At 54.9% G+C, this 26,735-nt stretch overlaps 2 protein-coding genes and 1 long non-coding RNA gene across 3 annotated transcripts in view; 1 reads left to right on the top strand and 2 right to left on the bottom strand.

Moving 5' to 3' along the window:
• DNAJC6 (DnaJ heat shock protein family (Hsp40) member C6) overlaps window positions 1-278 on the bottom strand; it is a 41,980-nt gene extending 41,702 nt beyond the window's left edge. Inside the window, exon 1 of the mRNA XM_032118818.1 lies at window positions 151-278. Within this exon, the coding sequence (XP_031974709.1) occupies window positions 151-247 (97 nt within the window). The 5' untranslated portion in view covers window positions 248-278. The remainder of the gene's footprint in view (window positions 1-150) is intronic.
• Window positions 279-1,939: 1,661 nt separating this feature from the next.
• On the bottom strand, window positions 1,940-14,528 carry AK4 (adenylate kinase 4). The gene is made up of 5 exons (XM_032118167.1): window positions 14,301-14,528; window positions 8,022-8,141; window positions 6,670-6,842; window positions 6,300-6,418; window positions 1,940-4,430 (listed from the first exon to the last, which is right to left on the bottom strand). Exons 1-5 carry the CDS (start codon window positions 14,443-14,445, stop codon window positions 4,316-4,318), a joined length of 672 nt encoding a protein of 223 aa, XP_031974058.1. The 5' UTR covers window positions 14,446-14,528; the 3' UTR covers window positions 1,940-4,315.
• A 1,633-nt stretch (window positions 14,529-16,161) lies between these two features.
• Window positions 16,162-26,735, top strand: LOC116447854. The gene is made up of 2 exons (XR_004241714.1): window positions 16,162-16,433; window positions 22,414-26,735. It is a non-coding gene; the product is annotated as an uncharacterized LOC116447854 (long non-coding RNA).

The raw sequence follows: 26,735 nt of genomic DNA, 5'->3' as shown, positions 1-26,735 counted from the left end.
CCGGCTGGAAAGCAGGGAATTCGCTTTATGCCGGCATGCGAGCGTGCCTTCCCCAATTACTCAGCACAAACGGGCCGTAAACAACATCCCCAAATTCGCTCGCGCTCCCTCTCGCCGCCTTTCCGTGGGCTCCGGGAAGCTTTTCCTTACCTTGCTGCTCGGCGCCGTGCATCCTGCGGCTGCCGGGGGCTGCGGGGAGCGCTGCCGAGCGCGGCCGTGTCCCGCACGCCGCTTCTCCGCCCGGCATCGGCGGCGGGGCCGGCTCCCGGCCCGGCTGGGGCGCTGCTGCCGCCGCTGCCTGGGAACTGCGTGCCGCTCCCGGGTTATTTTTGGGATTACAGAGACTCGGGGAAGGATGGGGATGGAGGCAGACATATCACATCGTCTAAAATGTGGCCTGGAGTGGGATCTGGAGTCTGCAGCGCAAACCTCAGCAGGGCGGTTTTTTTTAATTTCCCTCGAGTTTTTTTCTTTCCCTTGATTTTCTTTCTTTCCCTTGTTTTGTTTTTTTCCTTTCCCTTGTTTTTTTTTTTCTTTCTCTTGTTTGGTTTTTTTTTTTCCCTTTCCTTGATTTTTTTTTCTCCTGGAGAATGCTAAATGCTGCTGGATGAACTCAGCAGGGATATGACATGTCCAAGCTTTTGCAGCCCCGGGAATGGGGCTGATCCAGGCACACCTGGGGCACTTCCCTGGGTACCAGGCAGACAAGCACTTAGTGATGCTGTAAACACATGATTGGAATCATGGAATCATTGAGGCTGGAAAAGCCCTCTCACATCATGCAGTCCAGCCATGCCCAGCACTGCCAAGGCCACCACTGCCCCATGTCCCCAAGTGCCACATCCACAGGGCTTTGAAATCCCTCCAGGGATGGGGACTCACCCCTGCCCTGGGCAGCTGTGCCAGGGCTGGACAGCCCTTTCCAGGAAGGAATTTTCCCCAATATCCAATCTAAACCTCTCCTGGTGCAACCTGAGGCCGTTTCCCTTTCCTTGCCGTTCCAGCACGGGCTGAGGTCAGGCTGTAGGATGGGGACGTGTCCCCTGTGCCCTCCCAGCTCCCCCAACAGCACTGGGGAGAATCCAAGGCTTTGATCCCAGCTGGATTTTGGCTCATATTCCTCTGCTTTTTGACCTCCCAACTTTTGTTTTCAGGCTGAGTTCATTTTCTAGCTTGCGTAGATATTTTTCCTCCTTGGATTTCTCTGCCGCTGCCCTCGGAGCTGCCCGCAGGCAACACATCCCTGCTCCGCCTCCGGATTGTCACGACCCTAAACCGCGACATCCCCCCCCCACCAGCTGGGGCTCTCCCACCTCCCAGGCAGCAGCTTCCCTGCTTATCACCCTGTTTTCCCACTCTATTAATCATTCCTGAGGCTCTGCTCACTCCAAACAGGGAGTGCCCGGAGCTGCTGTTCGGGAGTGAAAGCGAAAAGCAGACTGGTGGCACTGGGAGGAGGCACTGCAGCTCCGGGGAGTTTAATTCCCAATTCCAGCTACGCGAGATGGATTACCTGGGGTACAAGACACAGCCAGAGCCTCCCTGTCCTAATGCTCCCCGGGGCTTTTACCAGGGAGAAGTTAGAAAGGAAATTAAAACCACTTTATGTGCGATGGGAGGGGGGGGTGGAATGAGATGGGCTGTCCCAGCCCAAACCAGTCCGGGATTCTGGGATTCTGTGGTAAGGGTGGGAGGGCAGGAGCAAATGAATTCATCCAAACTGGCTTTTTAACCAATATTTTGGATTCTCTCAAGTAAAGGACCCAAAGAGCTGCATTATGTCCAAGCCCAAAACCCGAGGGGTTTTCCATGTTCAAGCAGGGATGCTCTGATTCCTCTTCTTCCCCTCTCCTCCTCCTCCTCAGCTCCTACAAAGAAACTCCAGGTCAACACTGCCCCGCTGCCTTGGCAAGGTGGAACTCACACAGACTCTGCCAGGGATCAGCAGGAGAAAAATCTTTATTTACATCTTGAGAGCAGTAACACAGCTGCAGCGATTCACCGGGAGGAAACTCCGGGAAAAAACTCCGGGAAGAAAACTCGGCGTGACATTCCAGGGCGGAGAGCCTCCTCCCTCCACACAGTATCTTGGGTCAGTACAAAATTGCTGTGGCTTTAGAAAAGGTTTGGGATTCACAGTAAAATACCAAAGGGGAGCACGGCAGGGGGACAGCGAGGGACAGGGCCCCATCCCTGCTGGAATTTGGTCTCGGCAAATGCAACGAGTCTGGTAGAAAAATCCATCCTGAGGGCTGGATGCATGCACAGCCACGGGATTGTACATCTAATATAGGGCTCAAAGCCTGGAAAAGGCATCTGCAGACCCTGTCCTGCCTCCGGGCTGCATGGAAATCTCTCTTCAGGAGGAATTTTGCAGGAGGGAAGGACGGGACATGAGGACAGGGCAAGGCAAAGCAGGGAGCAGCCCCTCTGCCCAGCACTCAGCTGCTCTTTTAGCCTAAAAAAACCCCAAAATCTCCTCCCCTCCTGTCCCAAGCTGTTCCAAAGAAAGCAGCACAAAGGTTTTGGCTATTTGTGGATTTGTGTCTAAAACCAGCCCAGACCTTCATCCCAGGGTCGTGGGAAAATCCCAAATCTTTCTGAAATAGGATTTCACTGCTGGCTGGAAGATTTGCAGCCTCCCAGCACGGGGGCATGGAAAGGCCTCCTGGGGCAGCAGTGAGACCTGGCAATCCCTTTGCTCCCTCCTGGAAAATTCCCACTCAGAGCGGTGTGGGAGCACTCTGGCTTCTCCCCCAGCAGGGGAGGAGCAGGTGGGATGTGGGCAGTGATCCTGCTCTGGCTCCATTTGGGAGAGCACCTGGATGAAGCAAATGTTGGGGGATCCTTGGTCAGCACGAGGATGCTCAGCTGGGATAAATAAAAAAACCCAGGCAGGTGCCAAAGTTTCGCACAGGGAAAAAATCCCTAAAAATTCCGGTCATTCCCCTTTCCCTGCTGTGGGCCCCTCTCCAAGCACAAATAAACCCAGGGACATCCAGCAGCAGGAAGGTGCCCAGGCTGCTCTGATGCATCCGAGAGGTGCCAGGCAGTGCCAGGTTCCTGCCCTCCCGTGAGCCCCCCTGGCAGAAGCAGCATTCCCTGCGGATCCAGCAGCTCCATGCACAATTCCCAAAAGGCAATCCTAAAATGCAGCACTTCTTGTTTTTAAACCTTTACAAATATGCATCCTGCTTTTATTCTTCCTTAAATATATAGTTTATAAAATAAGGCAACTTGAGGAGACGAGGAGAACGTCCCCATTGCTCGGATACTGCGTCCTACAGAAAGAGGGTGACAGCACTTCCAGTTGAGAAAAGTCGGGCCCCAACACAATCCAAGGATGCTGTAAATCGTGGGAAAACACCTGGGCATGGCCCTGGATGCATCCCAAGGAAGGAAAGATCTCTGGGATTTCATGGGGAGGGAGTCACTTTGCTGGGGAACACAGCAGGAGCAGCTAAAGGGACCCCTGGCCAGGGGACCTCGGGGACAAAGGCAGCACAGAAGGTGGAACGAGCTGATTGCTCCCCAAAACTGAAGCACACGTGGAGATAAATCTTTGGGAGAAACTCTTAGGACATCACTATCTTGTCGTATTAAAAGCTATAAACCAGGAAAGCACAAAGGAGTGCAACTCATCCCCAGCCCAGATCCTGCTCATCCTCACAGCATTCCATAAAAACCTATACAGCAGCTTTTTAACAGGGAATTCAGCTCTCCCTATGGAAGGAGTACAAGAGAGTGTTTCACCCCCAATGTTTTCCCTCTTTCACGTGCATTAACACTGGGAATGTGATCCTCATGTCTCTCAGCTTTGTGGTACACACATTTCCCACGTTGCTCCCAAAATTCCCGCTGGGCTAAGTGTTGCTTTCTAGAGCTTTATTCCTCTGAGAAATCCATTTAATAGAAAATAATTTATAGAAAAAACCCTCAGCCTAGAGAGTCCTCAGCAGTAAACGGTCCTGTGGAGCAACAGGATGGCACATGTAGGCTCAGACAGGGATTGGGGGCTGGAAAGGGATGGCAAGGACACCATGGCAAAGCTGTGTAAACCTGGAATGACCATTGCCCTGGTCAGCATCACCAATCCGGGATGGACCACGGGCAGGAAAACTCCATAGCCCCAAAAGAGGGAAAAAGCCCCTTATTCCAGCAGGCTTGACCTTCTAAACAAAGATCTGATCCTGGCTCTAACTGGTATCCGCCAATGTCACCCAGTTTGTGATCACCAAACCCCAGCACAGCCCTGGCACTGCGCTGGGAACCAAATCCATGATGGAATGAAATCCTGGTCCTTGGCACGAGCTGTTTAGTGCTCCTCCTCCGAGAGAATGGGTGGGATCTTGCTGGACAGCAGGGTGTACACGTAGGGCCAGATCTTGTTGGTCTCTGTGCCAGAGAAGGAGTGAAGGATGCCCCTGCTCCTGGAAAAAAGGTGGGAGAAGTCAGGACCAGCCCATCCCGAGGACAGTGATGTCCACAGGCACCTTGGACAGGGCTTGGAGCAGCCTGGGACAGTGGAAGGTGTCCCTGCTCATGGCAGGGGATGGAATGGGATGGGATTTAAGGTCACTTCCAAGCCCAACCATTCCGGGAGTCTGTGATCCTCCCCCTTCCCCTGCAAGGGCAATTTTGGCCCCCCATGCGCTTAAAAACACTCCCGGGCTTCTATGCCCTTTGAGCAGGGGATTTGCCACCCTACAGCAATCCATCATTCCCAAACTGGCCAGGGGACAACAGCCCCACAGTGCAGGGGACAACAGCCCCACGGTGCAGGGGACAACAGCCCCACGGTGCAGGGGACAACAGCCCCACAGTGCAGGGGACAACAGCCCCACGGTGCAGGGGACAACAGCCCCACAGTGCAGGGGACAACAGCCCCACGGTGCAGGGAACAACAGCCCCACAGTGCAGGGGACAACAGCCCCATGGTGCAGGGGACAACAGCCCCATGGTGCAGGGGAAAACAGCCCCACGGTGCAGGGGACAACAGCCCCACGGTGCAGGGGACAACAGCCCCACGGTGCAGGGAACAACAGCCCCACAGTGCAGGGGACAACAGCCCCATGGTGCAGGGGACAACAGCCCCATGGTGCAGGGGAAAACAGCCCCACGGTGCAGGGGACAACAGCCCCACGGTGCAGAGGACAACAGCCCCACGGTGCAGGGGACAACAGCCCCACAGTGCAGGGGACAACAGCCCCATGGTGCAGGGGACAACAGCCCCACGGTGCAGAGGACAACAGCCCCACGGTGCAGAGGACAACAGCCCCACGGTGCAGGGGAAAACAGCCCCACAGTGCAGGGGACAACAGCCCCACGGTGCAGGGAACAACAGCCCCACAGTGCAGGGGACAACAGCCCCATGGTGCAGGGGACAACAGCCCCACAGTGCAGGGAACAACAGCCCCACGGTGCAGGGAACAACAGCCCCACGGTGCAGGGGACAACAGCCCCATGGTGCAGGGGACAACAGCCCCACAGTGCAGGGAACAACAGCCCCACAGTGCAGGGGACAACAGCCCCACAGTGCAGGGGACAACAGCCCCATGGTGCAGGGGACAACAGCCCCACGGTGCAGGGGACAACAGCCCCACAGTGCAGGGGACAACAGCCCCACGGTGCAGGGGAAAACAGCCCCATGGTGCAGGGGAAAACAGCCCCACGGTGCAGGGAACAACAGCCCCACGGTGCAGGGAACAACAGCCCCACAGTGCAGGGAACAACAGCCCCACAGTGCAGGGAACAACAGCCCCACGGTGCAGGGGACAACAGCCCCACAGTGCAGGGGACAACAGCCCTACAGTGCAGGGAACAACAGCCCCACGGTGCAGGGGACAACAGCCCCACGGTGCAGGGGACAACAGCCCCACGGTGCAGGGGACAACAGCCCCACAAGGGGAACCAGCCCTGGAACCCCGCTGTGCTCCCAGCAGATCCATCTGAGCCAGCACCAGGGTCTCTCCCTTCTCCTGCCCTCTTGCCAATCTCCCCATGCTTCAACCAAACCCCTTGGGGCCCTGGATGGATTTTTCATGGCATGGACCACCCTGGATCTGGGACAAAATACCCCTCCCATTTGTGGAGCCCAGCAAGACAAACAGGAGCTGGGAATTTCTTTGGATCATCCTCAGGCCTCCAAGGGAGGCCTCGTCCAGGGCCAGAGCTTGGCCCCTAAGATCTGCCAGGGGCCGTGCCAGGGCTCTTTGGGATGTTGGGGTGTGAGCATGGGACAAGCAGCCCTGGTGCCCTTCTGACAGCCCTGCTGAGGTTTCTCCCCGTGCCCAGCTCACTTGTACAGCTCTATCACCGGCTTGGCAGCATCTTTGTACTTCCTGAGCCGCGCAGCCACAGCCTCGGGCCTGTCGTCCTCGCGCTGCACCAGCGGCTCTCCCGTCAGGTCATCGACGCCCTGAGGGGACACAAAGCCACACAGGGACATCACTGACCCCATCACCCACCCTGCAGCTGCCAAGTGCCTTGCCCTGCATGCAGAAATCCCGTTTTCCTGGTGAACATTTAGCACAGTTCCTTACGGTGCTCAGAGCTTCTACCCAGGGTCGCTCCCCCGATGCCTCCTCAGGATCCCAGCTCCTGCGGAGAGCGGCTTCTCCCAGCTTTTCCTTCTGTGGATGGCTCCCAGGAGGCTCCAGGGGCTCTTACCTGGGTGTGGGGAGGGTTGAAGTCCATGTTGTAGACCCTGCCACTGGCTGGGTGCACCCAGCGGGCGCTCAGGCGATCCTTCAGCGTCTCGAAGGGGATGTTCAGGCTGATCACCAGGTCCAGCTCACAAATCCCATCCAGAGCCTTGGCTTGTCCCAGCGTCCGAGGGAAACCTGGGCAGGCAGCAGGACAGAAATTGGACTGAGAGGCTGGAAAGCAGCAAGGATGGAGCCAGACTCATCCGTCAGGCAGCTCCAGAGCTGCAGTCCCAGCCCCGCTGCGGCACAAGTGGTGTGAAAGGCAGACTCCACCATATGGCTCCGAGAAAAAATAGCTCCCACAGCACCAGCTCCCTAAATGTGACACCCAGGGCTCAGGTTTGCCTCAAAGAGGTGGCTGCTGTCCCTGCACGGGGGCTGGGGGCATGCAGGAGGACACAGGCAGCGGCAGAACAGGGATAAATGCTGGAATGACAAGGGAAAACGTGAAGGGAACAGAGTGCTGAGCACAGATTGGGGACAAGCTGCTGGTTTATGTGGAGGGCATCAAGGATACTGCAGTAAAATGGTCCTGTGCTCCTTGGAAAAGCCAGTGAGCAGCTGGAGCAGAGAATCACAGATCCCAGATTGTTTTGATTGGAAGGGACCTTAAAGACCTCAATAGAGCCCACAAGAAAGATGGAGAGAGACCTTATACAAGGACCTGGAGGGACAGGACACAGGGAATGGCTTCCCAGTGCCAGAGGGCAGGGATGGATGGGAGATTGGGAAGGAATTGTTCCCTGGGAGGGTGGGCAGGCCCTGGCACAGGGTGCCCAGAGCAGCTGGGGCTGCCCCTGGATCCCTGGCAGTGTCCCAGGCCAGGCTGGACATTGGGGCTGGGAGCAGCCTGGGACAGTGGAAACTGTCCCTGCCATGGCAGGGGTGGCACTGGATGAGTTTTAGGGTCCCTCCCAACCCAAGCCACTCTGGGATTCTTTGATCCCCGTCCCAGCCCTGCTGCCATGGCCAGGCACCCCAGGCTGTGCTGTTTGCTCTCAGCATCTCCTCCCCCTCCAGCTCAGGTGGCTTTTGGGCTGGGATGGAGGAGCTGCTTCACACACGCACAGAGGTGGTGGAAGGTTTTTCCTGGCGTGTCCCCAGCCCTGCTGTGCTTCATGGAACACCCACCTCCTCTCCCTGCCCTTCCCTTTCCTGGCCACGTGCTCAGCTGGACATGCACACACTGAGGGCTCCAGGAAGACATCCCTGCCTCTCCTCCCACCTCCAGGCTTTTCTCTCTCCTGGGACTGCCAAACCATTGGGAGCAAAGGAACGTTCCCAAGGGGGCTGGGATTTCCCCTCTGGACTCACCGTCGAGCAGCCAGTGCTGCTCCCGCCGCTTCTCCAGCTCTGCCATCATCACGCGCGTGATGACGTGGTCGGGCACCAGGAGGCCTCTCTCGAGGTACTGCTTTGCCAGGACTCCAGCTTCTGCTCAGGGTAAGAGAGAAAAACCCAAAAGCAATAGATGAGGAAAAAAGAAATCATGACATTTCCACTTAAAAAATATCACTCCCCCTCAAGTTCTGCCTGGCCTTCCAAGAGATTTCTGGCAGCGTCGCTCTGCTGGTGATGGAAAGGCCACAAGGTCCTTTTGGAGCTGGAGGAATGGGAATTCCTGAGATACCTGAGAGCAGGAACATGCTGGAGCTCAGCCAAGCCCTCAGCTGATGGAGAGAGAAGAACTGGATGTGCTCCTTTGGTTCGGGAGCTCTTTGGTTCAGGAGATGGCTCCGATGTGGTCACAGGTGACCCTGGCACAGGTAAGGACTGTCCCAAACACACTGAGCCTGCTTCCCATCCCCAGGCTTAAAGATTGCAGAGTCTCCACTTAAGAAAAGCTCAGATAAGAAAATGATTCCCAAGATCAAATCCTTAAGAACATAACTGTGGTAAGTGCACGTTCCTGGGCTCCTGCCTGGCTCTCCCACATCCCTCAGCTGCTTCTGGAAGCTGGAGAGGGGCTTTGCACCAGGGATGGAAGGACAGGACACAGGGAACAGCTTCCCACTGCCCAGGGCAGGGTTATTTGGGATATTGGGAAGGAATTCCTCCCTGTGAGGGAGGTGAGGCCCTGGCACAGGGTGCCCAGAGCAGCTGTGGCTGCCCCTGGATCCCTGGCAGTGCCCAAGGCCAGGCTGGACATTGGGGCTGGGAGCAGCCTGGACAGTGGAAGGTGTCCCTGCCCATGGCAGGGGTGGAACGGGCTGAGCTTTAAGGTCCTTTCCCACCTAAAGCATTCCATGATTGGAAGTTTGCTGTGATTTTCTTTCAGCCCCTCAGAAACACAAAGAAACCATTTGGAAAATGCAAATATTCTATGTCCCTGTGTGTGACAAGTCCTGCTCCCGCCCCAAGGAGAGCTCCAGCCCCTTTCCTCTGGGAGCAGGACCCCATGGACACCTCCTCTGCTGTCTTCCCATAGCAGCTGCAGTAGCACTTGTCACCAGAAATGAACAATTTCATGATCTATTTTTTGCACCGTTTGTGGTGAGGAGAGCACATTTCAGCCCTCTCCAAGCGTGAGTCCTCTCTAAAAATAATCCCCAGGATCCTGCATTTGGAGGAGGCTCCGGCTCTCCAGGCTGCAGCGAGATGTCAGAGCGGGCAGCACGTGCACCTGGCTGGGGATGGATTCCTCAGCTGCAGGAGGGGTTTTTGCAAGATACACAATTCTTGGAGAGCGTTCATCTGATGATCTAAGGGGAAACCAGCCTGAACAGATCCTCCTGGGATCTGTTGTGGGGATGGGGCCTGCCTGGGAAACCGGGCAGGTGGGGCTCCCAGACAAGCCACGCTCCCAGGTTTAATCCAGAATCCAAAGAATCTGCTTGGAAAAGGCACAGATTTTTCCCCGCTGTGTGTGACGAGTCCTTCTCCCGGCACCAGAAGAGAGGTCCAGCCTCCTTCTGCTTGGACCAGGGCCAGGAGTACAGAATGTTGGGATCCAGCATCCAACCTGCCTGGGAGCGGGGCAGCGCTGACTCACGGCCCGCGGGGCTGAGTCACCGAAGGCACCGGCACCGCATCCCGCTGCCTCCGATCCTGGCAGGAATTCCAGCTGGCCCCGCGGGGAGCGAGCAGAAAACACCTTTTCTCAATGACAAGTTCTCTGTCACTGCCCAGACGTCACCAGCGGCGCTGCCGGCAGCATTCCTGCCGGGGAAAGCGAAGGGCACCGATGGAAAAAACACCCTGTGGATTATGCAACCGGCACGGAGCCCTCGAGGGCATCGACGCTATAAAAACCATGTTTTTTGTGTTTTTTGGTATTTATTCACATGGCCTGCACGGTGCCAGAGGCTCCCAGGGAATGAGCTCGCTGGCAGGGCTGGGCTGCTCCCGGGAACAGCCGGAGGCCGCGGAGCCGGGAGCTGCTGGGCAAGGTCCAGCTGTCACCTGAGGAGGGATGGACATCCCAGGAGCTGGGACCTGCCACAGAAGGTCCGGCTGTCACCTGAGGAGGGATGGACATCCCAGGAGCTGGGACCTGCCACACAAGGTCTGGCTGTCACCCCAAGGAGGGATGGACATCCCAGGAGCTGGGAGCTGTCACACAAGGTCTGGCTGTCACCCCAAGGAGGGATGGACATCCCAGGAGCTGGGAGCTGTCACGGAAGGTCCGGCTGTCACCTGAGGACAGATGGCCATCCCAGGGACCAGCTGTGGCTCAGCAGGGCTGCTGGAGCCTGGCCTGGAGCTGCAAGCCAGAAATACCCCGAGCCACAGTTGGGGCTGGGAACACAGTCTGGGAACAGGGCAGAGCCCCACAGCCCCGCAGCCCAGAGGCTGCAGCTTTCCCATGCCCCCAGGACAGATGGACAGCTCTCCCCTGCTCCACCACGGACAATTCCTGCTGCTCCTCTGTCTCCTCTGTGTGTGGGGGACACAGCAGCTTGGGGCCATGGAATGCAGCACCACAGGAGGCCACACACCAGCACGCTGCTGACTGCTCCCAGACAGCTCCTGGAGCTTCTCCCTCCTCCAAAGCACTGCCACATCTCCTCTCTCCAAGGAGGAATGGGCATGGATTTACAGGAAGCACCTGCAAAGCTCTCCAGAGCCCCAGCAGCCAGGATGTGCTGGAGAGCATCATCCCAACCTCCCAGAAACCTTGGGGTTTCTTCCAGGCAGCTTTAACTCCAAATTTCACATTTGCTATCCCCTTCCCAGCCCCCAGCCCAGCCTGCCCCAGGTAAGACCCCCCTGGTGCAGCACTCCCTGGCCTCATTCCAAAGGGGAGCAGGGTTTGGGGAGTCCCTCCACGAGGAGCTGGGGCTCACCCTACAGCACTAAACCCCCACTGCTGTGGCTGGGTCACAGAGGGGGTGCAGGCTTTACTCTGCAGTTACTCCAGGTAGCAAAGCACTCCTCAGAGTGCTGAGCTCAAACCCAGCCTTTCGACTCCTGCTTTAATCCCATTAATCTGATGACCGTGGGTTTAATCTGCCCTATAACTCACGGGACTTCCAGCTCCCCAGCTTCCCCCACACGACCCTGATCTGTCCCTCCTTATCACAGCAGCACAGATCCAGCCCCGAGGGACGTGTCCCAGCCCCGAGGCCACCCAGCAGCCACCCAGGGCCAGGCAGGACAGGCTGGAGGAGAGGCTGTTCCCAAACACAGAGCCTGCACCACAACCCCAGACTTTCTCCCTATCCAAAACCTTTTCCAGGATTTTTTTCCTATTATTTAGGCTACAGCTACACGGTCTGGAGCTAATGGAGAGGAGAAACCCCGGCAGTGAACAGGGCACCAGTGCATCACCACAGTTAAGCCACAACAGGTGTCACCCCAGTTTTGGGACCTTTTTCCTGACACAGATGCTGCCTTTGGGGCCCTCGCTCCCACTCCGCCCTCAGCATCAGGACATCATTTTGAGGGGTTGGAGCCTGATGTGGCCCCAAATTCAGGCTTGCTGGATGGACAGTGGGGTCTGTCAGCAGGGACTGGGAGAGATCCCTGTGGTCGGAACACTGCTCCCACACACATGGATATGGCAGGGAAATGGAAATGTTGGCAAGCTGCATCTCTGGGCTCAGCTTTGGCCACAAACCAGGCCAGTGTGGACAGCAAAGACCACAATCCATGGGAAAGGTGGGGAGAAGGAGCGTGGGGCTGGGCTGTGCACACATCCCCCTGGGAATTTTGGTTTGTGCGTACTTTGGTGGATGCTCACAAAGGAAATCCATCACGAGGAGGGGACTGGAGCCGCTTCTGGCTCCAGCAGAGCACCTGAAAGGGAGCAGTGGGACAGACACAAGGCCCACAGACCCTCAGACCCTCAGCCAAGGCCAAGACAAGCAATTCAGTTGTTTTGCAAATGAACTGCAGCGTGCCGATAAGACCCTGGGATGCTGCCAACACCAGAGACAACCACCTGGGTTCTGGGGCAAGTGCTGGCCAAGGAAATGGCTCACCACCCTCCAGCACCCCTGCCTGGCACCAAAAACACGGCCTGTAACTTTTCCAAGATGCTACAAAGGCCTTTTCCCACAGCAGAGCAGCCACTTGCTGAGAGACACTAATTAGGAGACACATGGCTGGGGGCGGATGTACTTTGGGGCTGCTGGAGCACAACTCGAAGCCCTTCAGCAGCAGCCATGCATTCAGCTGCTTCACCTGCCTCAGAAGTGACTCTCTGTTCCCTGAGACTGCCAACACCAGCTCCAGCAGCGGGCCTGGAACGCTCTCCATGCTGGGAGCTCAGCCTCCCTCCAGCAGCTGGAACCCTCCATGCCCCCGATCCCGAACCCTCAGCCACGGCCACTTCATGCCTGGCAGTGGCCAGCAGGAAAATCCCTGGAGCACTGACACCTCGGGCCAAGATCCCTGTAAAAACACCGGACTCACAGCTGCCTTTGGGATGATGCGTCTGTAATGACTCTGTTGGTTCTGCAGAGCCCCAGCTCCCCTGAAGCGCCAAGCCGGTGACGCAGCTGATAAACTTGGGAAGAGGAGCCACTTCCACCTCGTTTCCCTCGGAGCTGGCACACGGCAGCATAGTCATGTAACAGCTTGTCCAAAGCAAATAGCAAAAAAAAAAAAAAATAAAACCAAATAACTGGAGCTCACTGAGAGCTGTAAGCAGAGGCTGAGTCAAAGGTGGGACCCGAATGCCACGCCAGATGAACCAAACCACGGCTGGTTTCCTTCTGAGTAATTTTCCCTGCATTTCTCCCTGTTGTTTCCATGTGAATGTACCCAAGACACCTTCAGCTAACTCTTCTTGCTCCTCCAGGGTCCCCAGAGGAGCTCTATAGCAAGAGCATGCTCCGAGATGTGAAGTTCAGGACAGTCAGTGGCTCAGAGCTTGGCTGTGGAAGTTGCCAGGTGGGCACAGTCTCCCTGTGCTGCCCCTCTCCACACGCTGCACCTCTGATCGCTTTTCAGCCCAGCTTTTTGTTCTCCAGCCAGTGCCCTCATCGGGATTTTCCAAATTTTGAGCCTCCCACCGAAGGAAATATTATTGTCCTTTTTATTTACAAAAGGAAATATGGATATTTTTACATGAGTGACCAGCGCAGGGCTGTGTGCAACGCCCTTGTTGGACTGTGCACCTCTCCAAAACTTTACCCTCCCTGTTTTTCCTTCCTGTTTTTGCCATCCTTCTAGAATAGAAATCACTTCTAAATCCTCTCTTGTTTTGCATCGACGCCGTTTCACCGTTCCCCTGCCCGGTGAGTCAGCTTCCCTCCCGGGTCGGTCTTTCACACATTAGCAGAGGAGAGAAGGAAGTGTCAGGAAAAGAAATACGCTGGGATTGCCCAATCCTGCCGAGCTGGGGCTCAGCACGGCTGCTCCCGAGCCTCGCCTGGACCAGGAGCCCCTCACCAGCCAAGGGGCACAGGCACAGCTCATCCCATTTGGATTTGGATGTCGGACACGGGACAGGCGGCACTGCCCTGCCTGGGAGCTGCCAGCCCTAAAACCCGGGTCTCCAGGGGTGGCTGTGCGGGGTGGGTGCTGACACCCATCTCCTGCAACTCCCCGCTCCTGGCACCCGGCCAGAGCACCCGGTGACACGCACCGGTATTCCCGGCAGGTTTTCCCCGTGGACAAATGCCCTTTCCCAATGCATCCCTCCCGCCGCGGGTGTCGCGCGGGCACCGGCATTCCAGCCATCTGCCATCCATTCCCGGACACCACCTGGGGCAGGATGGAGTTATTAATAACAGCACATGCCCCGAGTCCCCGGGCACCGCCGGCCCTTCACCATCGCTGCGCGGCCAGGTGGGCTTTTCACACCGCCCTCTCCGGAGCCGTAATCACCCGGCACAGACAAAACTATCGCACACCCGTAGCACCTCACGGCATCAGACCCCGCTTTTCCCGAGCGGCTCCGTGAGCTCCGGCTGGAGGGAGCAGGCGATGAATGAGCCGTGCCAAATCCACGGAAAGAAAACAACCTGTGGTGTACCCGCGGTGGAGATGGATCCCCATCCATCCCCGTCTCCATCCCACCCTCATCTCCATCCCCACCCCTACTCGGGGGTCATCCCCAGCCCATCCCAGCGCTGCCCCGCCGGAGATGCGCGGGCAGGGACCCCCCGCTCCCGGTGCCGACGGGGCGGCCCCGCGGGCACTCACCGCCGCCGCCGCCGAGGCTCTCCCGCAGGAACTGCCCGCTGGAGAGGTGCTGGAGCCCGAAGCTGCGGGCGATCCTCTCGCACACCGTGCCCTTGCCCGAGCCGGGGGGGCCGAGCACCACGGCGCGCAGCAGCTTGGAGGCCATGGCCGGCTGCCGGCGCCGGAGCGCTGCGGGGCAGGACACGCGTCAGCCGCCCCGGCCGCGCTCCCCCCGCACCGCCCGGACACATCAGCAGGGCGGGGGGACCCCGCGGCCGCTCCCCCCGCCCGCCCCCTCGGGCCGCGGCACCCTGGGATTTGTAGTCCCGGAGCCGCCCGCCCATCCCCCGGCCCGACGGGGCCCCCGCGGTCCCGCACATGCCGGTCCGGCACATCCCGGCTCGGGCCATCCCGCTCCGGCACATCCCGGCTCGGCGCACCCCGGCCCGGAGCATCCCGGCTGGCCGGAGCCCTGCTGCCCATGGAAGCGGCTCCCGGGGCACGTCCCGCACGCCCGTCACGGCCGTGCCCGCTGGGAGCCGGGGGGGGACCCACGGGGGACCGCGACCACCGCGGCTGCAGCCTGCGGGTACAACCTATGGGTGCCCCGCCTGCGAACAGCCGGAAAACCGCTGTGGGCGTGCAACCTGTGAATGCACAGCTGGAAAACTACAGCCCGGGGAGCTACAACCTGTGGATGCACAGGCGGCGCGCACACACAGCCTGGAGATGGTGCACAGCCTGTGAACAGGCTGGGAGAGCAGCGTGCAAGAGCAGCCTGTCCCCGTACAGCCTGGCACACAGAGCCTGGCACACAGAGCCTGGCACACACAGCCCGCCGTGCCCAGGGGCTGCTCAGCGCTGGTGACACCGTGGGGATGCCCGTGTCACTCCGTCTGTGTGACTGCGTGTGTGTGGCTCTGTGTGTGTCATTCCTTGCGTGTGCGCGTGTGTCACTCCCTGTGTGTGCCCGTGTCACTCCCTGTGTGTGCCCGTGTCACTCGCTGTGTGTCTGTGTGTGACTCCCTCTGCGTGTGCGGCTGCATGTGTGTCTCCCTGTGTGTGCGTGTGTCACTCCGTGTGCGTGTGTCACTCCTTGTGTGTGTCACTGTGTGTGTGTGTCACTGTGTGTGTGTGTCACTCCGTGTTCGTGTCACTGCGTGCGTGTCACTCCCGGCGCTGTCCCGGCGGGCGCTGCCTTGTGTCCGTGCACGACCGTGCCTGTGCACACGCGTGTCATACGCGTGGCCGCCGCTGCCGCGGACACCGCGGGGGCCGTGCCGGGGCCGTACCGTGCCCGTAGCGGGGCCGTACCGTGCCCGTGCCGGGGCCGTGCCGGGGCCGTGCCGGGTGCGCGCTCCCGCGGGTGCCGCCGTGCCCGCGGTCGGGGGCGCGCGCCGCTTCCCGGCCCCCTCCCGCCCGCGCGCGCCCCCGCGCCGCCCCCGGAAGCGGGCGCGGGTCACGTGGGCGCGCGGCGCTGCCATAAACACGGCAAGATGGCGGCGCTCACGCCGCCCGCCCGCCCGTGCTGCGTCATGTCGCGCCCCGGCCCCGCCGCGCCCGCAGGTGGGTCCGGCCCGGCGCGGCCCCGGGCACCGCGGGGTGGGAGGCCGGCGGCGGGGGGAGCGGGGCCGGCGGCGCCGGGCGCGGCGCTGCCCCGTGGCGCACTCGCATTTTCAGGGGGTGCGCGGGCGGGGCCGCCGCCCCCCCTGCCCCGGGCGGGTCCAGGCGCTCCTGAGGGGCGAGCGGCGCGGGGGGCGCCCCCCGGGATCCTGCGGGCATGGGGGGGATCCCGTCCCGTCCCGACCCGTCCCGTCCCGTCCCGTCCCGTCCCGCGGCTGCTCCACGGCTTTCCCCCGCCCCCGTTCCAGGTAAGCTCGGGAAGCGCCCTCGAAGCAAAGTTGGGAGGGAGCGGCGGGGGCGGCCCGGGCTCCGCCGCCCCTCAGAGCCTCCGTGCCCGTCACCGCGGCCGTGTCACCGCCCGTCACGCCGCTGTATCCCCGTAACGAGCTGTTTGTTTTCTTTCCTCTTCAGGCTCGCCGTGATTTGCGTTCAAGCCGCGCTGAGGAAGATGGAAATGAGGTTTGCTCCCCACACGCCTCATGAGCCCGTATAGGCTGAGAGCAGCTCGCAGCGCTGGAAGATCCTCGACCCGTGCGTAGGGGTGGGGAGGGACAAGCGCTGGGGCTGTGGGCAGGGAATGTCCCCAATCCCGTCGCTGTGATGCTGAAGGAATTTTCGTTCCTATGAAACAAGTGAAAAAATGTCACCAGCCCCAAAGGGGCAGGAGGTGGAACTGGAGTTTAAAAACCAGCCAGGCCAGCTTAAATGGGTTTCAAAGGTGAGAACTGGCAGCAGACACTGGAAAGTAGAGGGTTTTTTTTTTTTTAAAGTGTATGGAAATATGCAGGGCCTTAGCAACAACAAAAACAAAATTGTGTGCTGGACTCCAAAACTAATGTGGCTTTTGCTGAAAAAAAGGTGTTTTTTTCTAGATAAATGGAGAACCTACTTAAGCTTTCTGCATCAGGTCTCTGTAGCTTTAGTCTGGCTGAAGCAAAGCAAAAATCAGTGTGTGTGTGTATGTGAGATGCAAGACAACAAACTCTATTTGTATTGGGGCAAGAGCTGGATCCTCCAGAGAAAATGGCACCAGCCCTAGGAATATGGGTGTAACTCCAACAGTTGGCTGTGCCAGAGGGTGCTGGGGAGGAATTGTCCACCCTCTCCATTTAATACCATGATAAGTAACTGCTGGAGCACAGAGTAAAATCCTGATAGAGTGATCAAAGCATGTTTGAATTGTAAAACAGTGATTCTTCTCTCATCGCCTCAGCCTGTGAAATGTAGAATTCCCAATCCTACACTTAAGCCATGCCACTGAAATCACTAGAATTCCTCACCTGGAATACCAATGGTGCTGTGAAGACACCTCAGAGTGAGAGCCAAGGGCTCATTGCTCATGCAGCTCCTTTCCTTTTCAAAACCCACCATTGCATGGACAGAATTCATTAATATTTTTAGCAAGTTTTTGTTGTGCCTTCCTAGCAACAGCCAATTCCTTAATGATTAATCCACAAACTGTGGCAAATCCACAAGTTTGGGGATGCATGCTGAAGTCATCTGTGCTGCCTTACGTCAGCATTGCATAATCTGTTGACTGTCCCCTTTTTATGTAATGTATGTTTGGAGTTTGTTTTAAAATGTACAAATGTTTTTTTCCCCTGTGTGCTGCTCCTCCGATATTCCATGTTTGCCTCTCCATTGCCCTCTGGAGTTGCAAACTTGTAAGGCAGCGTTTTCATGGCTGGATCCAGCCGAGTGTTGCGTGTTTCTCTCTTTAAAACAGCTTCTGGAACATCTCAGCACCTTCTCTTTGCCAGGTAAGTTATTTAGAGTGATAAAAAAACCCCCACTTCTGGAGTTTCTGCTTCCTCCTGGTGGAAACATGGAAGCTTTTTGTGCTGCTCGAGTCCATCGACATCATAAATGGACTTTTATTGGAACCTTAGTAACACATTAACTTTGGCAACATAAAACCGTTGTGTTTTTTTAAACTCATTTCAGAACTTGATGTATCCGATTGCCTCAGGCAACATTAGGGGTGTAGAAAATGTTTTGTGATGTTTTCAGGAATGCCTGTTTTTAGGGAAAAAAAGACAAAGGAGGAGGGTAGAGTTGCAGAAATACACAACAAAGTGGGGCGTGGAGAAATAGTGCTGTGATCTTTTCAGCAGTGCCTGTTTTTAAGGAAGTGAAAAAACAGGGGGGAGTAAATACAGGTTGATGGCAGCTTATAATTTAACTTATAATTAGTGGGATTGTGTGTTTCAAATGTTTTTATGTGGATTTGATGACCTAAAAATGCCAACTCAGACACGCCGTAGCCCCTCTTTGCTTCCTGCAGTTGCAGCCCCTGTGAGTGTAGCTGGCACTGGGAGCTGCTCCTCTCAGAGGGCACGGGGAGGATCTGCCGTGCTGGCTCTGGAGACACGTGCCAAACTCCAGATGATCCCAGTGAAGGTGTGGGATGGGCTGGAAAATCCCAGCTCCTGGCAGCAGGAGCCTGGTGGGCTCAGGGCACGGTGCCGGTGCCGCCCTCGGGGTCGTGCCCATGGTGATCCTGCTGTCCCAGAGTGGCTCCTGCAGCTTTCCTGGCTGGCTGCCACTGTCCCCACTGCCTGGCTGCTCCCTGACACCCAATACTTGAGCAGCATGAGCAGAGTGCTGCTGGCTGGCTGGATTTAAGGGGGAGAAAGGGCTGCCCCTGTGTAGAAGGTTGGTTACCCTTTCTCCATTAAATCCAACGTGGGTGGATTTGCCCAGAAGAAGCTGCTGCTTAAAACCACTTTGAGCTGTGCTGCAGAAGCCACCGTGGTCATTAAAACAACACTAATTATGTGGATAATTTCCTAGAGTGAACCTCAGCTGCAAAGCCACTTTGTGTTAAGGCTCCTGAGGCTTTCACCTGTGGGGTGACGCGGGGTTTTGGGGACACTGAGGGAGGAGGACACCAAGGACTCGGCAGTGCCACGGAGGGGCCAATGACTGCCAGGCTGCCCTGGCTCAGTTATCACAGTGCTGATGCTGTCTCTTGTAAAGGTACAGTACTGTGATAACTGAAGGATGGCAGCCATCTGAGCTTCACGGCATCCTGGGGCCACCAAACCCACCACGTGCATCGTCCTGCTCCACTGGAGTGTGCTCGTTTCACCTGGAATAAATTGGCATAAAAGCCAAATTCGTTTCAATAAAATATTATACACTTTGCCTCTTTATTGGCTGTTTTGTCTCGGGAGGGCTTCCAGAAATGCTGTGCTTTGGAAGCCTTCAGGAATGGTTCCCGAAGCAGGGTCCTGTGCAGCCTGGTGAATATTAACCCACAGAGGGGCCGCTCAGTGGGGGATACTTGGTAACAGAACAAATGATTCTGCAGCAATAGAGAAAATGAAACACTCTTAAGATACTTTTTAATATTTTTTGTTAAAGATACCACAGTCTAGGCTGGCTACTGTAACCCATAGGTCTCCCCATGGAAATAAGCTGTGGGACGTGGATTCTTTCAGATAGTGAGTTAGTGATGGAGCTGGGACAGTCCCTTGCAGGGTTTCCTCCGGGCTTTTCAGCTTAGTGGGTGGGAGACTGAATTTCCTGGGTCATTTTTACAGCGATGTCATCAAAATCCGTGGAAATGAGGCGGTTTTCAGGGAGCCTGTGCTGATCTTTGTGGCACGGGAGTTAACTCTGCAGTGCTGGGACACGACAGCAGAGGGGCCCCGCGGGCCGGCTTGTGGTGAGAGTGTGAAATCCCAAGATTTTTTGCATAAAGCAACCGGAACCCTGCAGAAATGTTCGTGCAGCGCCTGTTTCCCAGATCCCTGCCCTTCCCCGAGGAACAGATGGCATTCGGGCTGCGAGGCTGATGCAGCACTTTCCAGAGGTCACCATTTGTTCTGATCCTGACGTTCGGAGTGGTCATTGACCCAGTGGTGTTTAGAAACTCTTCGGGGCTGGATAGTTCATGTCCAGCCAGGGCTTTGCCCTGTGCTTCCCTGCTGCTCGGGGGAGAGGACAGGGATTAGCCCCGAGATGGTAAGAAGATGGTATTTTACTTCCCTGCTCCTCACTGGAAGTTTTTGGGGCCAGCCCGGCGGGGTCGGGGCTGTGCAGCTGTGATGGAACGTTTTGCTAGCCTGCGTCACTTAAAGGGGGGAAATTATTACTGGTGCTGTGGCAGAGGCTCGAGGCTGGTTCTGGAGGAGGGCTCTGCCGCACCAGGAACTGCAAACGATAAAAAAAGATATCCTGCTACCAAGAGTTTAAATTCTAGATTAAAATCTGAGCAGAGTCAAGCCTCAGCTTCCTCTTTCTGAAGGCTACAGGCACCCCTTGAGCAGGCAGGAAGGAATGTGCTTATCCCAAAAAGGAGCACTGGTCATCTCTGCATTGGCTGTCCCACAGCAACACTGCTGTGCTCCTTGCCGTGCCACACTCCCATTCCAGGATGAATGGGAGAGGAGGAGCTGTGGGATCCTGGAGATGGGAGCGTTTGAAAGCTCCCAGGCTGCCCGGGGCTCTCTTTTTACCTATTTCTGGATCCAGCAGGTGCTCAGGGAACGAGCATCCCCTTTCCTGGGAGAAAAGCAGGTGCATCCAGCCAGATCCTCATGGTGCTGCCCCAGGGACAGCTCCAGGTGCTTCCTGATGGAAACAGTCAGGGTGGTGACTCCTTAGAGAAACCATAAAGTTCTTGTCCTTCCCACAGGAAGCAAGATAACTGCTCAGAGGCAGATCTGAGGTTTGTTATGGATCGGATCCAAGGAATACAGTTGCTCACCTGCCAAGCCATGGCTCAGGTTTGGGGTTAATGACCAACCCGTGTCGTTTTTAGGGATGTGCAGCAGAGCTGTGCATGGGAAACATATCTGGGGCTGCTGAACAGGGCACAGAGCCTGCCCCAGTGACTTGTGCCTCTCATTTCCTGTCACAAGAAGCATGGCCTTGAGCTCTGGCATGGGACAGGAACTGAAGCACTGGCTGTGCCTCAAAACATCACCTCTCCAGTCAGACTTACTGGAGTTTATGTCCCTCTCTAGCACGGTGGACAGGGAGTCCATCTCTTTTTCCTGTAGCTTCCTACTGATCTAGGAACAGGACAGACTGGTGGGTTTGCTGTCCAATGTTGCTGCACAATCTCAAAGTCTCTTTTGGCAGTAGAGCACTTCCTCCCACCAGCATGTTAAAGCAAGACATAAACAGCCTGCATCCAGTGATACAGCCTCAGAAACAAGGTCCCTGAGGAACATCCTCTCTCTGATAAAGCTTTCTGTGATTCCTGGGATTGATCCCATGGCAACGCAGTTTCTCGTGCCGTGTTTCAGCTGCTGTTCGAGATGGGTCTGTTCTTACCCAGTGGTTCTCAGGCTTTTGCATCAGGAAAGTCCCTTTTCCCATCTGGATGCCGCCGCCGCCTTCCCACCCACGTTCCGCATGAGGAGAGGAGCAGTTCTGCTCCTGTGATGTCTCCTCGGGGCTGTGAGGCTGCAGACAGGAACGGCTGCTCTGCTCCTGGCTCCCAGCCACAACTCAGCCTTTTAAGGGTGGGAGCTGCTGCTCGGAGCAGCCTGGTCCTTCTGACAGCAGCAGGATAAAAAGCATCCATTGTCTGCAGGCACTCAGCCTTGAAACCAGGTGAAGATGTTGCCTTTCCCCAAAATTAATTTTCTTTTTTCCAAATGTACCTTCTATTCCTCTTGGACTAAAATAAAAAGAATCCTCCCCAACAGAGCTTCAAGCACTCAGTCATTTCAAAGTCCAGCAGTGCCCCATATGAGTCAGACTGGTTTAATTGCTGCTCATTCAGATCTTCTCCAGCTTAGTGCAGACACTTGAACTTGAACTTTAACCCAGACCTTCATGATTAAACATCTTTACAAACCGAGCAGCCTACTCACAATGTCCCCATGCAAATATTAGACGTACCAGAAAATAGGTTTATGTCTGGTTAAGCAATTCCTCAGCGTGAGCCTGTAGATGTTGGACGGAGTGTAATGAAGACTCTGCTGAAGTCTGTCTGTACTGTCCTGTTTTTCCCTGGAACTGGGAAAAGCAGTGCCCAGGAGTAGTGTGGGAACAGAGTCCCTTCTCCTTTCTCCATAAGATGTTTCTGCCTGTATCTCACATTTTGGAAACAGCTGCTTGCTGAGTTGTTGGGTTATATGTAAACCCTGCAGTTTGTCATTAGCTTGATTCACCAAGGGAAGCTGTAACTTTATTTGATGGCTGATCGGGACAAAAGTACTCAGCAGGAGCTGAGTGTTCCAGTGTGGTGCAGTAGCAAAGTTACTGCTGTAATTTCTGTATTGGGGCAGATGAGAAAGCCAGGATTGCACAACTTGGTACGTAATCTGCTCTTCATAACATTTCACAGGAACAGGAGAGGTGCACAGACCCACATGTGGATTAATACACTCTTATACAAGGCCTTTAATTGATGTTGGCCCAAAGTTATAATTCTTCTGGGAGTGATGGAACCAGAGGAAAGACCCCTCTCCTCCAGAGGGCTTTGGCTCACAGCTGTGCTTCAGTTTATAGATGAAATTCTAATCCAAATCTCAAATTCCTTTGACTTCAGGAGGCTGAGAGCTGCAGTTCGGGTTTTTTGATGCACAGGGATGTGCATCTGCCACTGGAAAAAGCCTCTTTCAACCAGAGCAGAAAACAGAGAAAACCATGAGGACTGCTTGGGTTTTTCCTTGGATCTTCTTAAGCCAGGCGCTGCAGCCTCACCTGTAGCTCAGGACACGGCAGTCCCCAGTGCTGTGCCCACACAGGGTCACTTTTTAAATTAAGGCAAATTTGCTCAGATTTGGTTCTGGACAGCAGTGCCAGGGGAGCCCAGAGCTGGAGCCCATGGGATGGAAGGGTGGAGAGGGCAGGGGGTTGTCGGTGCTCCCTCTGCCACCTCCTCCCCACGGTGAATGTCAGAGCTCTATTGACTGCCCTCTCTTTGAATTAACTCCAGGAGCAGGCAAAGTACACTGAATAATTCAGGAGAGACGTGTTTAAACATTTGCACAAGCTTCAGATTCCTCCTGCCTAAAAATAAGTCTGGCAGAGAGCAAATGGTTCCTGGTCAAGGTGTTGGTGAATGGACAACAGAGCTGTGGACCCCATCCCAGCACCCAAGAAGACCCCATCCATGGGTCTTGTCCCTGCTGCTGGGACCAGCCTGGCGCTGATGGTGGTGGAAAGTTCATGAGCTGAGGGCTGCACACACAAGGGCAGCACCAGCACAGGCAGGTTTGGTCTGCTGGTAGCAAAGAGCCCTGGGGTAAGGGCTGGTAGAGGAGCAGGGGAGGTCAGTGAGCATCAGGGGTTTAAGTGCTACAGGGAGAGCTGTTTTCCGGGATTCTCACCTCCTGCATTTTTTAAAATGAGCTTAAGGAAAACGCACAAGAAAAAGGTGTCAGTGTTTGAGCAGAAGTGATTCTTCCAGATGGAAGTGGATGAGGAGGAGTCAGTCCTTTTCTCATGGAAGCACGGGCTGTGCTGGATGCCATGGACAGATCACAGAGACAATGTGAGAAGCTCCATGAGGATGTTCCTGATTTGGTGTGTTCCATATGCAAGCAGTTTCCTGAAACACGTGTGCTCACATTCCCTGAGTGATAAAAAAGTCACATGGTTGGCTGAGCAAAATCTCCTCGCTGTGCAGAGCAACCACGTCTCCAGCATCCAAAACCTTGCTGCATCCTGGTTTGAAATGTATCCAGGGGACTCTGGAAATGAAAATTTCCAGAGGTTTATTGCTAATTAAGCCTAATTAATTTTGGATGTAAATGTACCAAGCTTCTGTAGTTGTGTTTGCAGCCCCATTAAAGGAAATCTCATGGGTGTTTTATCTGAAAATTATTAGAGGAACAAGGTCTGTTTAGTTTCTTCTTAGACTATGGACTTCTCACTTCTTCACCACTTGAACGCGGCTAAGTTAATATCGCAGCCTTTTAAAACAACTGCCTGAAATATAAGAGGAAATGAGGAAAACAGAGAGATGGGAGAAAATTCCTACACTGCTCCTCACCTCCATAGGTTTCATGGACTGGAGTGGTAACATCAGCTATTTCCGACAGATTTTGTGTTGCAGCCTGGATGTTCTCAGTAGGTTTGAAACCCATATCCAAGTGCACTGTGACAATTCTGCTCTTAATGTGTGCCATTTAAAGGCCAGCCAGGATGACAGAGACCAGCCAGAATGTCACATTTCTCTGTCTCTAAGATCCTTGACACTTTTCTTTTTCCTCTTCCCACACCTTTCCACAGCAGCTACATGGTCCTGCTGACTCCATTCAACCAGCACAGCAGGACTGGGGCCCTCAGCTCATCCCTAATGCGAAAAAACTCCACTTTCCTCCAGACTTGGAGCTTGTTTGCCACCCTGCCTGTATTTCTGAACCCTCTGTGCCATTATGAACAACACCCTTCCTGGGAACACAACCTTAATTCCCAATCTCCTTATGACAGAGGGAGGGGGAATATGGTGAAGCCCAGCTCAAAATGCTGCTTTGTAACCCAGACTGAGGAACTGGAATTTCCAAAAGTGCACGTGAGAAAAACAGCAGCAGCAGAGTGAGCTTTGGAATTTGTCCAAGCATTAAAGATTTTAGAAATGCTACGTGCTCTATGTCACATGTGTCCCCCTGAGTGGGACGGGGAACCTGCAATGCTGGGCATGACCTGAGAAATGCCCCAGCCATGTAAACAAGCTCTGGGGTATGTGGACAGAGAGGGACATGATCAATATTGTATCATTTTGGTGACAAACGTGGCATTTCTGATCCTAAAATATTTAATTCTTGCTCTGGTTGAGGTCACTGCTCTGCTTTGTCCCTTCCTGTGCTTTGTGCCTCTCCACCAGCACATTCCAGTTCAGTAAGTTCTAAACTTACCCTTATAAAAGCCAGCTGTTGCACATACAGCTTTTTCTGGGATATGTATATCTCTCCCAGAGAAAAAGCTCCATATATATCCATAAATACCCGTGGACGTGGAGTCAGTCTATGAGCAGGAGCATTGTCTAGCTCCAGTGGTGTGGCTGGCAGACAGCCAGGCAGCAAGTGGGTACCTGTGAGCTGTGCCAGCACCAAGCTCATCCTTCTGGAAAGGGCTCTGCTGGGAAGTGGATGAGCTCAAGAAAATGCATTTGAGCTTCTGGGCAGTATTGATCTGTCTTTATGTATTTTATTAATCTGCTTGAAGCATAATAAAAACGTGCTCATGGAATGAGTTGGAGTTCAGAGGAGGGGGAGCCAGAAGTGGGGTTTGGAGCTGGCCACCATCACCATCTTCATCCTTTGCAGCTGCTCTAGAGCTCGACACAAACCCAGTTTCTGCTTCCCAACAAGGCAACAGAAGGGATATTTTTCAGCAGAGAAATTTGGGGAAAAAAAATGAAAATAAAGCTGTTGGTTTGGTTTGGTGTAGGAACAGTGAACAAGCAGAAAGATGTCAATGGGAAAGAGCAGACGATGAGGGCAAGCAGCAACATGAACACGCCTGCTGCAGGGTTGAGACACAGCAGCAGCATCTTCCCACTCCCCAGCTTGGAGCAAAGTGAGTGAACTCCATCCCCCCGGCCGGGAAAGTCGGGAATAGAGCTCCTGTTCCACCTCCCACACACGGCTCTGGCAGCTCGCTCCAGCCCTGCCCAGGAAATCCCCCTGCAGCATGGTTGTGGCACCCTCGGAATAGGGGCTGCTCTGCGTGGGCAGAATCTAATCTTCTTTGTGCAAAGTACCCTTGGACTACCGACATGAAGTAGCTCTCCTTCCACAAACTGAGATTATTCGCTTTTAAAAAAAGGGTTGAGCCCCATCTTCAGAAGTAGTTAATTACTCGGAAGCAATTCACACCTTCCTGGTGTCTCAAAATAAATTCTCTCACTTGCTTTTCCAAGCAGAGCCCTCTGAAAACAGTGTCACCAGCGGGGTTTCACGCATGTTCCATGAGCACAGGAAGCTGAAGATAAATTCAGCAACAGATCAGATGTAAAGAACTTGTGTACTTGGGTGTCTATTTATACAGCTCCTGTGCCAGTCCCACGAGTAGCCAGGGGCCTCACAGGCTCTGCGATATTCCGTGGGGATGGGGTGCAGTGGTACCCACCACACCCAGCTGAAGGGGTGGTTTGGGACACCCAGGGTTTGCCTGGGTGAGCCCCTCCACCTGTGCTGCCCCAAAGCTGCTCTTCCTGGCCCTGCATCCTGGCTCCTCCCCATCCTCCAGCATGGGGAGAACCAGAAATAAAATTAATAAAATTATTTCTAATTTCAACACCAGTCTGCAGAAGCACACAAGGGCACGGAGTTGTTCTCAGAATGCTCTCAAATACTACTACAGGTTAAGGAATTTTACATCCCTGTTTACTCATCACACTGAGCCTCTGACTTCATTGCATCCTCCTGAATTTTGCTGATACGAGTGAGGAGAACCAGGCCCCAGAGTTACTGCCAGGAACAAATCAATGACAAACTGGAATTGCTTAGCTGGTGTTAAATCACCTTTATATAAAGGTCCTGTCAATCCCAAGCTGATGCCATTGGTGATTTAAAGCACTTTACCATATGCCCCTCACTGTACCTTGAAATACAATGAAAAAAAAAGCTTTTAAAACATTTATACTTTTTAAAGTAGAGTGGAAATATCCCATTTCAGAGGCAAAGGTGAAGCTTGAAATCAAACTGCAGAGTGGGCAAGTAAGGGATAATCTGTGCATCCATCCCTACCCTTTAAAGAAGGCTACAAGAGAGAATTTGTTGGAATTTAGCATGATTTTTAAATCACAAATGCCAAGACAGTCAGATCTCATGTTCTGTATTTTGCCTTTTATTTTTTTGGTGGAGAATATCAGTGAATCGTGGAATTTGCAAAATAAAGAAGGATGTAAGATACAAGATA

The sequence above is a fragment of the Corvus moneduloides genome, chromosome 9, assembly GCF_009650955.1.
Source record: "Corvus moneduloides isolate bCorMon1 chromosome 9, bCorMon1.pri, whole genome shotgun sequence".
Lineage (NCBI taxonomy): Eukaryota > Metazoa > Chordata > Aves > Passeriformes > Corvidae > Corvus > Corvus moneduloides.
The sequence above is the reverse complement of the archived record's forward strand: the minus strand, read 5'-3'. Positions and strand labels throughout refer to the sequence as shown.

Excerpts from the sequence above, each read along its gene's own strand:
- AK4 (XM_032118167.1), bottom strand. The coding sequence starts at position 14,445 with ATGGCCTCCAAGCTGCTGCGCGCCGTGGTGCTCGGCCCCCCCGGCTCG. Across the intron at positions 6,419-6,669 it reads TCAACCCTCCCCACACCCAG|GGCGTCGATGACCTGACGGG; the intron begins GTAAGAGCCCCT and ends GTGTCCCCTCAG. Across the intron at positions 4,431-6,299 it reads CCGGTGATAGAGCTGTACAA|GAGCAGGGGCATCCTTCACT; the intron begins GTGAGCTGGGCA and ends CCTTTTTTCCAG.